Genomic DNA, 14367 nt, shown 5'->3' on the forward strand with positions numbered 1-14367 from the left:
ACCCACGCCCGGATTGGCCAGCAGCTGGGGAGGGGGCGGAGCGAGAGAAGAGGCTTTTGTGGTTGGAGAGTGGGTATCTAGTCTGGGACGAAGGATTTAAGAACCAGGTGTTGGAGGCGCCTTCTCCCCTCCCATTGGCTGGATGGTTAGAGTGGCGCTAACTAGCGGGCCGGGCCTGGAGCGGAAGACGCTAAACAGAGCTGAACACGCACTTCCGGCGCGCTAAGTGAGAAAGATGGCTGCGTCTCAGCCGCAGGGTCCAGCGGCTTCTGCCTCCGGTGTGTCGGGTCCAGGTTCGGCTGGTGGCCTGGGTACCCAGCAGCAACCGCAACCACCTACCCAGCTGGTGGGGTCTGCCCAGGGCGGGCTCTTGCAGCAACAGCAGCAAGACTTCGATCCTGTGCAGCGGTATAAGATGCTCATCCCACAGCTGAAGGAGAGTCTGCAGGTGATCCGCCGAGAGAGCTGGACTCTAGCGGGGTCTGGTTCTCTGGCAGAGGGGCAGACGGCAGTGCTGCTGAGGCAGGCAGCGAGCAGAAGGAGAGCTGGGCAAGGGAAAAGGAGTGAGACTTGGTCTTCGTGGGAGCAATGCGAGTGTTGAGCCTGGGACTGGCCAGAACTCGAGTGGGAGGGAGTATAAAGGAGAAGCAGGGCTCTGGCCGTTAAGGCCTGGGGAAATGACAGCTTGTACAGAGAGATTCTGATTGTGATTGGTGGGTGAGGGAGGACCCTAATATAAGTCGGGAGGCCACTGACGAGAACCCCAGATGAGAGCGGGCCGCTGGGAAAATATAGGTGTTTATTTCTATTGAACTGGAAACAGGAGTTACTCTGGAATTACAGGAGGAGAAGTGGTAAGTGGAGGGGAGGCCCGAGATGGATCTGAGAAAGTGTCCCCTTCTGCTTCTCCACCTCCCGCATCTTTTTTTTTTCTTTTTTTTTAACTAGACTTTGATGAAAGTTGCAGCCCAGAACTTGATTCAGAACACTAACATAGACAACGGACAGTAAGTGTATTCCCGTTTCCCAGGATCTCCACCTATGTCCACCCCATTCTTAGAAACTCATTCCCCAGGCCCCGCCCACTCTCCCTTCTTTCCTCCTATTTTCAAGCCCAGTTCCCTAGTTCCCGCCTTGCTCTTTCTCCCTCTGCTACTACTGCCAATCCCTTAGTGCCTGCCTCCGGGAACCTGTGCCTTTGCCTGACTTCCTGATGGATATTTGCGTAGACACTGATGTCCCAGAACTGAAAATCATTCCTCCTTCTCCTCCTTTCCCGGCTATAGAAAAAGCAGTGACGGACCCATCCAGCGCTTTGACAAGTGTCTGGAGGAGTTCTACGCCCTCTGTGACCAGCTGGAGCTCTGCCTGGTAAGGGGCTTCCTAGACGGGGTGACCACAACCCTAACTCAATCCCTGGGTCTTCAGGAATTCTGTCAGCACAGCACACAGTGAGCACCTCCTTTGTGCCAAACCTGTGCTTCAGTTGATGTTGGGCGCCAGTGTTGCTCTGATCTTAGCCCCCACAGAGCTTCCAGTTCAGTGAGGTGACACACGTTCCCAAATAAGGAGGACTCAGAGTAGTAAGAGCTGTGATGGGAGAAGCCTAGGTTTCCGAGTTCAGGGATCAGATGTGGGTGGGGACATGGAGGTCAGAATTAAAATCAGGGGAGCTCAGAGAAGGCATGTAACCCTGCGTGGGGTGGTTCCAGGAGGGAGTGGCTCAGGGAAGGCTATTGGGAGAGAGCACATCAGAGGTGAGGCTGTAACAAAAACTGAAGAGGGGCAGGAATTGAGAAGAGGGCAAGTAGCAAAGAGCACAGCATCTGAAATCAGAGGACCTCCAAGCTCTACTCCTGAGCCATGGTTCCTCCCTAGGAAAATGGGTTTTCAGGAGAAACTCAGCAAGCTCATGCATGTACTAGGCACATGGCAAGTGTTTCCTGTAGTATTGTATTGTCATCTTTGTTTTTGTAGTAGCATCGTAATCATTATTTTGAATTAGGTTTTAAAGTCAGTTTGAGAAGACTGGTAGTGGTAGAAAGGTATTCCAGCCAGAAGGAACAGTTTCTGCTTTAGGAATGTCATGAAATACAGTCTGACTGAGGTGTGTTTGGCATTGGGGTTTGAATTTTTTAAGTGCTAGTGGCAAGATTAATTTGAGTGAAAACAAAGGAAGGGCTTAGGATAAAAGAGGCAAGATCATAGCAATGGGAGTAAACCTAGACTGGGATGCCTGGACTCAGAAAGGCAAGTTAAGAGGCAAAAGGTGAGTCTTTAAAGCCCACTGCACCCCTAGTAGCAAGGCTCATGGGGACCCTTAGAGTTTAAGAGAAAAGAAAGCAAAATATGGCCCCAGCGGGGGCAGTCAGGGACGGTAGGAAGAGGTTAATGGGGGAAAAGGAGGACCTATGCAATATTTAAATATATATATATATATATATATATATATATATATATATATAGCCTGAGGAAAGGAAGGGTGATTGGTGAATTTTGAAAAAGGAAGGGAAGTTGGTGAATTTTGAAAAACAGCTCTAAAGGTACTGGGAAGCCATCCAGGGTTTCAAGCATGGAAGAACATGGACCCATTGCTTTTTGTTGTTTTTTTAATCCTCATCCAAGGGGTTTTTTTTTCCCATTGATTTTCAGAGAGAGTACATGGGAGGGAGGGAGAGAGAGAGAGAGAAATTGATGTGAGAGGTGAGAGAGACACATCGATTGTTTGCCTCCCGCACACACCCGACCAGGGATTGAGCCTGCAACGGAGGCACTTGCCCTTGACCGGGAATCGAACTCGGGCACTCTATCCACTGAGCCAAACTGGCTAGGGCATTTTATTTTTGTTTTTATTTCTCTTTAGAGAAGGAGGAAGGGGGAGAGAGAGAAACACTGATCAGCTGCCTTCTGCATGCACCTTCCTGGGGATCAAGCCCACAACCTGGGCATGTGCCCTGACTGGGAATCAAATCGCAGCCTCTTAGAACATGACCCATTGCTTTTTAAAGAATATTCCTCTGGCTTCCAAATGAGGGATGGATTAAAGAGGCAAAGGGTGGAGGCTGGGGTTTCAGGGAGACAGCCATGTCGGGATTTAATGGAAAAGGCTCTGGCGAAGGGCAAGTGAGAGACTCAGTTTTGTGTACAGCCATGGAACTGAAGGGTGTGAGAGAGGAGCCTCCAGGATGCAGCCCAGGGCTCTAGTTGGAGTGGTTGGGTCATTTTTAGACAGGCACCCAGAAGAGGAGCAGTTTGGGGTTGAGGAGAGAGCGTCAGAGCTCTGGAGGCTGGGACATACATGTACGTCATCAGTGCAGAGGTAGGCACTGCGCAATGTGGGGATGAGAGAGCCCCAAGAGGCATAAGAATGAGAGGAGGAGACAGGCCATGCAAAGTGCTGCATTTAAGGCTTGGGTAGAGCAAGTACATAGGAGTTGAGAAGCCTGCATGCTCCCAGGCTGGTTCTTGGGCAGGGTTGGGAGGACCCAGAATGAGGCTGATGCTGCACCTTGCCTGCCCGTCCACAGCGCTTGGCACATGAGTGCCTGTCACAGAGTTGCGACAGCGCCAAGCACTCTCCCACGCTGGTGCCCACAGCAACCAAGCCAGATGCAGTACAGCCTGACAGCCTACCCTATCCTCAGTACCTGGCAGTGATCAAAGCCCAGATTGCCTGTGCCAAGGACATTCACACCGCTCTGCTGGACTGTGCCAACAAGGTTACTGGGAAGACTTCTGCACCACCTACTGGCTCTGGGAGTGCCTTGTGAGCTGGCAGGGCTGGCAGTGGGCAAGTTGTGGGGGAGAGGGACAGGGAGGGAATGAAGAGTGGCCTCAAAGCAGCTTTGTCTCTGACTTTTCTTCCCGCCTGAGCTCTTGGGTGGCAGCCAGCAGGGGGCAGCAGAGGCCAGCAGGCAGTGCCCGAGGAAGAGGGGGTGGGGAGCCACTCTGTGGGTGGCCCGCTCTCCCAAGGGAGTGTGGACTTTGGACTGTGCCTGTGGAAAACCCCTTCCTGGGATGCTTCCACTATCTGCCCTGTGTGTGAAATCCTAACTGGGCCCCTGTCCCTCTGTCCTTACTTGATTCCGTCCCAGTATGGATGTGGTCTCTGTGCTCCTTTTTCTAGTGTTCCCTTATATGTCTCTGCTGCGTGTATCTACTCTCTCCTTCAACCTCTTTGTCCATGTGTCTGCCTCTGTGGTTCTGTGTCTTCCCATCTCTAACCATCTCTCTCTTCGTCCCCCTTTGCTGGCCTCTGCCCCCAACTCCTCACTGGAACTCTGTGTCTATGAAGGAGACCAGATTCTGGGAGCCAAAACCGCTGGGATACCAAAGGGGAGGAGCTTCCTTTCCAGGAGCTAAGAGCCAGGCCCAGGGGGCCCCGGCACCTCCCATGTCAGCCCAACCCCCAGGATCCTTGGCCAGGAAAGGGGAAGTAATGGGGTCCAAGCCCTGACCTCAGCATGCCTGGTTGGGGAGCACTCGGGCCGCCGCCCGTAGCCGGGCCTGCGTCAGCATCATTTAAGCTGGGGTCGTTGTGCAATCTGTGGCGAAGCCCTGGCCCAGCTGGATGCCTGGGTCACCATATTTTTAGGCCCAAAGGAGAAGTGAAAAGGCCTCAGAAGGGGTGAATCATCTGTCCTGGGGAAGAACCCAGGTGCCTTGCCCGAGCCCCAGCTCTGGGAAGCAGGCCTTGGGGAGGGGGCTTCAAGGAGGAAGTGCCCTACCAGGCTCCTCACTTCTCTGAGAGCAAGATTTGGAGAGCTCAGCCATGGCCTTCAGGCCTGGGCAAGTGCAGGGTGGAGCTGCCAGCCCAGGCCTCCTTGGAGGGTGTGAAAGGCTCCAGTGACTCAGCCTGGTTGGGGAACTGCCCCGCCCAACACCTCTGTGCCCTGATTCCCATGTTACTGCCCAGAGGCCTCTTGTTCGGGACCCCGAACCTGCAAGGAAAGCCCGGGAGCATGGAGACCCATGCTTTACCCATGTGGGTGTCGGCAGGTGGGACAGGCCCTCGGAAAGGGCAGCAGATCACTGGGTCACGAGCTGAAGCTGCTGTCCACAGGCAGAACTTCTTCCACAGGGAACCACATTTCTGCCCATTTATTTAACTGAATCAACTCCCCACATTTGACTCCCCAGATCACCTAGGATAGTTTCCTTAAAGTGAACTGATTATAAGCTTTAATCACATGTACAAAATTCACAGCATTATCCAGATTAGAGTTTGAAAAACGGGGCTGTAGCCTAGCCAAATTGACATGTAAAACTGACCATCATAATCTAGTCTTTGTCAATTTGGCACCCATACACACCTAATTAACCATAGTCAATCTCTAATTAGACACCAGAACAAAGTCATCTTCCCACCTAACAATGCAATTATCTGAGTACAACCAGAAATAAGAGCTCCTTGGCTCCCAGCCTGGGGTACATGATGTATATTAGTGGGAGATGGAGGTCACAGCACACACGTTCAGGAGACTACAACTGTCCTGTGAGGTGGAGTCAGCGCAAGAAACTAAGGAAATCACAAGGAATGAAAAATATAGTATTTATTGAAAAAAAAAAATCCATATGTAAGTGGACCTGCCCAGTTCATGGGTCAGCAGTATATCAAATAGAAGTCCCAAGAAGAAAAATAAAGCAGAAAACGGGTCGAAGGTGGAGAGAGAATTTTGATGGGAGGGGGGTAGGAATAAATCTAACAAATGCAAGATTTGCATGTGAATTGCTACTTTATTGAGAAAGTTTGAGAGCTTAAGTTGGGTAGTGGTTGATAGGTATTCATTATCATGATCTGTAAATAGATGTTCCATGTATTTAAGTAGATAGCAAGATTTTTTATCTTTGACAGGATATGAAGGAGAGAGAATAAGTTATGAAAATCAGGGCATTGAGGGAAGCAGCATTCCAGGAAGAGGGAATGGAATGGCTAGGGCAAAAGCCCTGAGGCAGGAATGTAGTAAGTGTGTTTATGGAATAATGAGGAGGCCTTGGCCGCAGTGAAGGAGCTGGAATAGAAGCCAAGACAGGTTATGAAGGACCTTGGTTTAGATCTTGACGATTATTCAACCCAGAAGATCGTACAGCCTAGTGCACAGCCACACACTTCAGGGAAGGTAGGTGAATTGCACAGCCACAGCAAAACATCAGGGGACATAGGGGCTTTACTCACTCCAGCCAGTAATCATGGTGTACTCATGGTCTTAGCACAAGCCCACAAACAGACTAAAGGAACAATTCAACCATGTAAGTATATAAACAACCCTCTAACCACCACTTTATCTGCTATCTCTCACCCCATCACAGACTTTGCCCATGACAGGCTGACTCAGCCCTGCCCTCAGTCAACATTATCAAAAGCAGCCTTGGCTGGGGGGGAGGGCGGGAGAGTTTCCCAGGTGGCAGTGTGTGCCTGTGTGCCTGGTTGGTCCGCAGAGGCCACCAGAATCAGCAAAATGGAGTGGGTGTGCGCCAGCTCCCTCCCCGTCATCATGTTCATTGTAGACGTCATGAACCAAAGTTCACCAGTTTCACTGCCTTGTGACTGGCCACAGAGGAACCAGATCCAGACGGTGGCCTCACATGTCCTCAGCAGCATCCCCCAAATAAGGACACAGACACATAACATTCACTACATACAGAGCTGCAGGAGCCTTCACACAGCTACAACTGCCTATAAACTCACAGAGACTTGAAAATAAACATTTTAATCTCACAGGTACTTACACACTAAGTGTGTGCACAGATCTTCATTGTACAAGAGGGCAGTCACACCCTCACTGGGCTCCCTCAAGGAGTTACACTTAGTCACTCCAGACCCCACAGTGGTTCAGAGCTAAACAGGTGTGCAGAGGGTAAGTGTCACATTGTCATGAATGCCACCTCAAAGGCAGTGAGGGAGTTAGGGTTGAGTACATACTCAAGATGGTTAAAGTAACATGGTGGAGCCAATCACAGGTCCAGGCGGTTTCACACGTTTACTCACAGGCATGTCAAATGGGATGGGAAGACACGGGCCTCACACCGTAAAGTGACCGCAGGCAGCCCAGGTCTCACAAACCCAGTCAAGCCAGGGTGCACACCTTCACAGCTGCAGCGCCCACGCTTCACACAGCGACACATACACACACACACACACACACACACACACCGGTGGCCCCACGCATCTGCACAGCCCACCAGGCAGGCCGGGCGCACACCAGCCCCACACTCACGTGCCGAGTGCCGGGCCGCTCGCCCGCGCACTCCCCGCGGCTCTCACACCCCCGCGTTTCCCGTCCCCGCTTGTTTTTCTGGAAACTGCTCTCCACTCCCCTCCCCCAGGCCGGAAGTGCTCGCTGTATTTTTAGCCTCCCTGGTTTCCGCCCCTTTCCCCTCCGCTGCCTGCCTGAGACCAGCCCCCCGGTGCCCGCGGGGTACCCCGGCCATCCCCTTCCCCACCTCATTCCAGAGGGGATTCCCGGCCCCGGGCTGCGGGCTTTCCCGCTGGCTACGGGAGTGGGGCGGAGTCCGCCTGAACTTCCTCCTCGGCCGGGCGAGCGGAGGGGGTGGGAGCCGAGCTGCCAAGTCCGAGGAAAGGGGCTGGGGGCTCGGGCTCGCGGCTGACGCGGGACTGGCCCAGGGGCCGGCTTTCCTGGGTCTGAGAATGGAGGTGCTGGGAGACCTGGCCCCCTAGATCCGGGCCAGGAGGGGCGCGGCCTGGGCTTCGGCGTTTCGGGAGGAGGCCCGTCCGCGCCGGTGCAAAGCCCCGCTCCGCCGCAGCCCCTGGAGAGCCCCCCGTCCCTGGGGTCCGGCTTGCCGTTGACTCAGCACACGGAAGAGGGGAGGGGGCCTGACTCAGGGCTGGGAAGTGCTCCCAGTCTCCAGGGAATCGAAACTGGAATCCCGCCCCAGAACCGCCCCGGGAGCCACGCCGGGCCTGAGGACCCCAAGATGCCCCCCTCCTGCTTCCCCGTCCCACTAGCGGCGAGGGACTGGGGGCCTCGCCCGGAGGCGGGGGCCAGACACCTCCCCTTCCAGCCTTTTCCCGTTGTCCTCGAGCCTCTGTTTACAGGCGACAGAAGCCCTGGTTACAGAGAGGAACCCGGCGTCACGGCTTCCAGGAAGCCCCCTTCCCCCGCCCCTTGCGAGTGAGTCACGGGAGGCTGAACCGTGCGGAGCCGCCCGCAGCGGCCCGACTCACGGGACCGGCCGGAAGGCCTGTCCGCCGCCCCAGCAGGCGCCGCACCAGGGATTCCCCTGGACTCTGTCCGCCAGGCCGGCCTGCCTGCCGGACCGGCCTCCCGCCTCACAGCCCGCAGCCACAGCCGGCAGCAGCGAACTTTGCACCATTGTACCTGCGCTCCGTGGCAATGATTTCTGCCCCCGTTTCCACTCAGGGCAGCCAGCTCACCAGACTGCCTAAGAAACGAGCTTTCTTCCCAGGTCATACAGCTCTCACTCAGGGCAACCCTTTGACAATAAAGGTTCCTGGCAAGTTTAGAATTCCCTCAGGGCACACCTCTCTCTAAGACCCATGAGACCATCAGTTGAGGATGACCCATTTCCTCCATCTCAAAACAGCTTTTAATCAAGGTAAACCTCCACCATAATAAAAGATCTTACCCTTTCCAATCGAGTTTTCCCAGAGAGCAAACTCTTAACATGATTTAATGCCTGGTATTTGGCTGCTGCCATTTACTAAATAGAAGGAGAGTAACTTGACCTCTCTATTCCTGCTTTTCCTCGTGTGTAAATGAACACGATAACCCCCTCCTTGAGTTAACGAACTTAAAGCACTTTCGCAGGACGGCACCTCGCCCAGAGAAAGCCATCCAGTCACAGCGCTCTGGGGTTGGGAAAGGAGACCCTTTCCGATCTTGCCAGAAACCAGGCCCCCAACGGGAGTGAGGGTGGAAGGGCCAGGGTCGGGGATCTGGGCTGTTTGAGGGTGAAAACAAGGCAGGCGGGTGGGTCTCACAAGAGAATTCTCTGCCAGACCTTGGTCTCTTCTCTGTTTTGCTCCTGCAGATTTTTGTCTGTGGGTTATTTCTCCCTTTTATTTCCTCCCTCTTCTTATTTGACTTCCCTTCTAGCTTTTCGCTCTGACTGTCCCCGGACTGTCTCTTCGTGCCTTTTCTACCTGTCTCCCCACCTCTCCTTTCCCTGTTTTCCCCCTCTCTTGGTATACCTCCTTGAGTGTGTGTTCTCCCCCTCCCTCTGTTGTGTCTTGTTTCTCCATTTCTTGGTCTCTGGCCCTCCGCGCCTCTCCCCTCCGGCGTCAGTCTCTCCCACGCGCACGCCCACTGCCCCGGCCTCGCCCCTTGTCAATTTCCCCGAGATCCCGGCCCCCACCTCCGTCCCAGTTCCCTTCCCGGACCCTCAGTCTCCAACCTTGAGAACTGGCGACACCCCCAACCCACGCACTCCCCCCCGGGTCGCGGCCGCTGTTGGGCCAGGCTCCCGGGTCCCGGCCGGGGGCGGGGCGGAAGAGGACCGGCCGGCCGGGCGGGCGGCGCTGGGGGTGCGCGTCCGGGAAGCGCCCTCCTGGCCCCGCCCCGCCCGCCCCGCCCCGCCCCAATGTCTATAAAACCGCGCTCCGCCGCCCCGCCGCAGCTCGGCTCCAGCGCTCCCACTTCCCCCGGGCTCCCCGCAGACCTGCCTCCTGCGTCGCCATGGATCTCAGCACCCTCTACGAGGTGAGTCCCCGCCGACCGGCACCTCGGGGTCCCCGTGCCCAGCTGACTCCCGTCTCAAACGAGGGCGCTCTGGCATCGCAAACCCCGGCCCGGGACCCCTGGCTCTGCTCAAACTGGACTCCTTAGCGCCGCCGGGGTCCCGCCTCCCCTCTCGGTGTGAGTCCCTGGAGGTGAAAAATGGAGCCTGCGACTTTCGGTCTCGTCCCAAACATGGGTAGGGTGTCCCTTGGAGATGGAAAGCTGGGGGAGTTTTCTCGAGCGACGAGTGTCTAGAGGCGGAAATGGCCCCACACCTGGCTTCCCCCAAGTAGTTTCTTAGGGTGCGGTTTTACGCAGAGCCGTTTTGGGGGGCTGGTATCTTGGGGTGAAAAAGACTGATGAGCTAGAGGACTCGGGGATTCCAAAACCGAAGAGAACAGACTCCTGAGTTACCTTTGCCGGTCCTGCCAGTTGTGAAACTGGAGGACACGAAGTGCAGAGACCCAGGGGCTCAAAATTGGTGACCAGTGGTGAGCCCCGAGCGAGGGAGCCGGATTCCCGGGTCCCTCGAGATAGGCTTCTGTCCGGAAAAAACTCAGAACTTCTAATTTGGGATCCCAAACCCCTGGGTTTCTGCGGGCGGGTGGGGCTCGGGCCAGCAACCCACAAACTGGCCTGGCAGGCTCCGGGGTGCCCGGCAGCTGGGGAGGGGCGCCACTTGCGTTTTCAGTGTTATAACCGATCTTTGTTCCCACAGAGCCTCCTGTCGCTGAGCTCTGGCCCGCCATCCATCCAAGGAGATACTGAGTCCAGCCCGGGCTGGGCCTCTGGACTCTGGAGCCTCAGCTCATCAGACTCCAGTCCCGCCGGGATCGCTGCCCGCCCGCCGGGCCGTTCCACCAGCCTGGTAGAGGGTCGAAGCAGTGGGTGGGTGCCCCCACCCCCAGGCTTCGCACCCCTGGCTCCCCGCCCAGGCACTGAGCTGTCTCCCTCACCTACTTCCAACCGATACAAGACTGAGCTGTGTCGAACCTTCTCGGAGAGTGGGCGCTGCCGCTACGGGGCTAAGTGCCAGTTTGCCCACGGCCTGGGCGAGTTGCGCCAAGCCAGTCGTCACCCCAAGTACAAGACGGAACTCTGCCACAAGTTCTACCTCCAGGGCCGCTGCCCCTACGGCTCACGCTGCCACTTCATCCACAGCGAAGACCTGGACTCCCCCGACCACCCTCCTGTGCTGCGACAGAGCATCAGCTTCTCGGGCCTGCCCTCCGGCCGGAGGTCCTCCCCACCACCAGCTGGCCTGGCAGGCCCTTCCCTGTCCTCCTGCTCCTTCTCGCCCTCCAGCTCCCCGCCTCCACCCCCCGGCGACCTTCCCCTTTCCCCCTCGGCCTTCTCTGCTGCCCCCGGGACTCCTGTGGCCCTAAGGGATCCCACCCCAACCTGTTGTCCCTCCTGCCGAAGGGCCACCCCTAGCAGCCTTTGGGGACCTGTGGGTGGCCTGGTGCGGAGCCCCTCCGCACATTCTCTGGGATCTGATCCCGAGGATTATGCCAGCAGCGGCAGCAGCCTGGGAGGGTCTGACTCCCCTGTCTTCGAGGCTGGGGTTTTTGGGCCACCCCAACCGATAGCCCCTCGGAGACTCCCCATCTTCAATCGAATCTCAGTGTCTGAGTGACAAGGGCCTGCCCGGCACAGATCAGCTGGATCTCAAGAGGGGCCATTTCTCTGCTGTGGGCTCCACAGAAGCCCTGGGGCTGTGGGGAACTGGGGAACTCAATCAAGTAGCCTCACTGCCTTCCAAGCGCATTAACCTACTCCCCTGACCCTGTTCTGGGGCAGGTACCCAGTGGGCAAGCTCATGTTCCTGGTGTTGGAGGGAGTGTATTCTGGAGTCCTTTATTTTTTTTAAGATGTAGCAAATTTGAGGGTAGCAGTGAGCTCTCTCGTCCCCACCTCCCCTTCCCAATGCTGTGAATAATAGGCCCCTACTGCCCCCTCCCCATTTTTCCTAGACCTCTGAGGTTCTGGTGTGACTGGTGGTGATTGGAGCCTTCCCCTTGAGGGTCAATCCTGGTGCTCAAATGTCCCTCCAAAAGCAAGTAGCCAAAGTCATTGCCAACCCCCTCTCCCCAGCCATTGGGCTCTTTATTTATGACGACTTTATTTATTCTAATAGATTTTATAGTATTTATATATATTGGGTCGTCTGCTTCCCTTATATTTTTCTTCCTCTTTTTTTGTAATGGAAACAATGGAATAATTATTATAAGTATGCTATAATATATTAAGTAATATATATTGTTAAAGTTTATTTTTGTGTCTTTTGGAATTTTTAAATAAAAATCATCTGTGTGTGAAATCCAGTCCTGGCTCTTCTGCGGTCTAGAGGCGGGGAGGAGTGGGGAGGATGGTGTGGCCCCGTTCCGAATGGGGAGAGTCCTCCCTAGCTCCTCCGCACCTTTGCTGAGCAGAACGCCCTCCGCTCTTACCTGGCAGGAAGTGATGTCACCTGGGCCAGCAGTCCACCTGAGAGGGCGGGGCCAGGTGAGGTCACCGACTGGAACCGGGAGAGCCAGTTCCCGGGGCGTGGGGGACGCGGCGCTGCCGTCGGCCCGGCTCTTTGACCGGCTCCCCGCGGGGCGGGCGGAGGGCCGCTTCCGTCCAGGCTGGCGGCCGGAGGGTGGGGCCGCGCTGGGGAACGGAATGTGCCGGGGCGGGCGGGGCGGGCGCGGGGGGGCTCTGACGTCTGGGGGTCCACCACCAAGCTTCCTGGGGACTCGGACTCTGGCGCCGTGTGGGAGGCAGCATTAACCTCAGGCCTCCAGAATCCCCTGTGGATGAAAAGGGGCCACATCTGAATCTGACAGCTCAGGGGAGGCCTGCAGGCAAACCTTACCAACTCAGACCTAAAGAAACCACATGGGATGGTCCGAAATTAGGATAGGCCTACGCTCCCTCCACCGAGCCAAACTGGCTCGGGCCTCCTTTTTTTTTTTTTTTAATTTGAGTTCCTTATTGTTTAAAGTATTACATATGTTTCCTTTTCCCCCCTTTGACCTCTCCCGGCCGCTCCCACCTTCCTCCCCGCCTCTGATTTAATGTATAAGATGCAAACCTGCCGTTCTCCGGAGCGTTTTCTCAGTCGGTTGAGATTTTCCTTCCCAGCAGCGGTCAGTTTGGCTCAAATAAAGAATTCTTACAGGTTCAGTGAAATAAGCCAAACTGAGAGAGACAAATATCACATGATCTCACTTGTTTGTGGACTCCGAAGAACAGTGAAATGACCAACAAAATGAGACCCGGAGCAAGGAGGCAGGGACCAGCCTGACACCTCCACGTGGGGTTGGGGGGAAAGATAAACATTAGGATTTATATGCTCCTGTGTACAGCCCACGGGCGGCCACAGGGCGGGGAGGGCCTGGGGTGATACCTGTAATACTAATACTATCAGTAACAAAAATACTTTTTAAAAACTCTTACAGGTTGGACGTTTCTTTTTCTTTTTTCTTTTTTTTTAAATATACTTTATTGATTTTTTACAGAGAGGAAGGGAGAGAGATAGTCAGAAACGTCGATGAGAGAGAAACATCGACCAGCCGCCTCCTGCACATACTTGGGATGTGCCCGCAGCCAATATGCCCTTGACCGGAACCGAACCCAGGACCCTTCAGTCCGCAGACCGACGCTCTACCGCTGAGCCAAACCGGTTTAGGCATGGACGTTTCTTATGTGGACACACTGAGGCGTCTCACAGGCAGTCTCCGGCCTCAGAACTCGGCCCGGCGGCCCGGCCTCTGGCTCAAGGGACCCAGAGCTTCGGGGCTCCGCGCCTCGCCCGGGGGCGGAGGAAGTGGGGCTCCGGCGGGAAGCGCCCGGCGGGTGCGGGGTGCGGGGTCACGTGCGCGGCCGGCACCTCGGGCCCTGCCGGCCCATACAAGGCGAGAGGCGGCGGCACCCACCCGCGGCGGGGCGCCCGGAAGACGCTCCGCGTCAGCGCCCCGCCCCCCCTTCCGCCGCGGCCGCCCTCCCGACCCCCCTCCGCGGCCTCCCCACCCCCTCCACTTCCCTTTCTCTCCCTCCCCACCCGCTCCCCTTCCTCCCCTCTCAGTCCCTCCTCTCCTTACCGACCAGTCCGCTTCCCCTCCTAGAGCCTCGAGTCTTCCCTCACCCTCTCAACTCTCCTCTCCCTGACTTTCTCCTTTAATCTACCCTTTCCTTCCAGCTCCAAGCTCTTCTTCCTTACCCCCCTTTTTTTCCCTTCAAGTTCCTCTCCTCTCCTTTCCCCCTACCCTCTCCACTCTCCCCCCTCCCTGCTCTCCTCAGCTCCACTGCCCCTCCCTCCCCCACACACACACCCCGTAGTAAGGTATTCTTCCTCTCCTCCTCTCCTCCTCTCCTCCAACTCCTCCAACTCCTCCCCTCCCCTCACCATGCTTCCTGGCCCTCCCACCCCTCCCCTCCTTGGCCTCTTCCCTTCCCCAAACACAGGCTGACCTTTGATCTTCTCTTCCTGGACACTGTTATGGGAAAGGGCTCTGGCCCCCATACATTAAAAAAGCATTCTCCCTCTCCTCCCTCTCCCTCTCCTTCCTTCCTCTTTGAAATCAATTTTTTTTAATGTTTTTTTTTGTTTTGTTTTAATATATTTTATTGATTTTTCACAGAGAGGACGAGAGAGGGATAGAGAGTCAGAAACATCGATGAGAGA

The 14367-nt window shown here is 55.7% G+C and overlaps 2 protein-coding genes and 1 long non-coding RNA gene across 3 annotated transcripts; 2 read left to right on the top strand and 1 right to left on the bottom strand.

Annotated features, from left to right (window-relative positions):
- Positions 1-37: 37 nt before the first annotated feature.
- Positions 38-3842, top strand: MED29 (mediator complex subunit 29). The gene is made up of 4 exons (XM_084860894.1): positions 38-448; positions 949-1007; positions 1287-1371; positions 3528-3842. Exons 1-4 carry the CDS (start codon positions 236-238, stop codon positions 3768-3770), a joined length of 600 nt encoding a protein of 199 aa, XP_084717020.1. The 5' UTR covers positions 38-235; the 3' UTR covers positions 3771-3842.
- Positions 459-14006, bottom strand: LOC311610050. The gene is made up of 3 exons (XR_014792893.1): positions 12775-14006; positions 12149-12490; positions 459-545 (listed from the first exon to the last, which is right to left on the bottom strand). It is a non-coding gene; the product is annotated as an uncharacterized lncRNA (long non-coding RNA).
- Positions 9528-12018, top strand: ZFP36 (ZFP36 ring finger protein). The gene is made up of 2 exons (XM_084860887.1): positions 9528-9680; positions 10417-12018. Exons 1-2 carry the CDS (start codon positions 9657-9659, stop codon positions 11332-11334), a joined length of 942 nt encoding a protein of 313 aa, XP_084717013.1. The 5' UTR covers positions 9528-9656; the 3' UTR covers positions 11335-12018.
- Positions 14007-14367: the final 361 nt, after the last annotated feature.

Source organism: Pipistrellus hanaki (genome assembly GCF_964339955.1).
Source record: "Pipistrellus hanaki genome assembly, chromosome: 15".
Taxonomy (NCBI): Eukaryota; Metazoa; Chordata; class Mammalia; order Chiroptera; family Vespertilionidae; genus Pipistrellus; species Pipistrellus hanaki.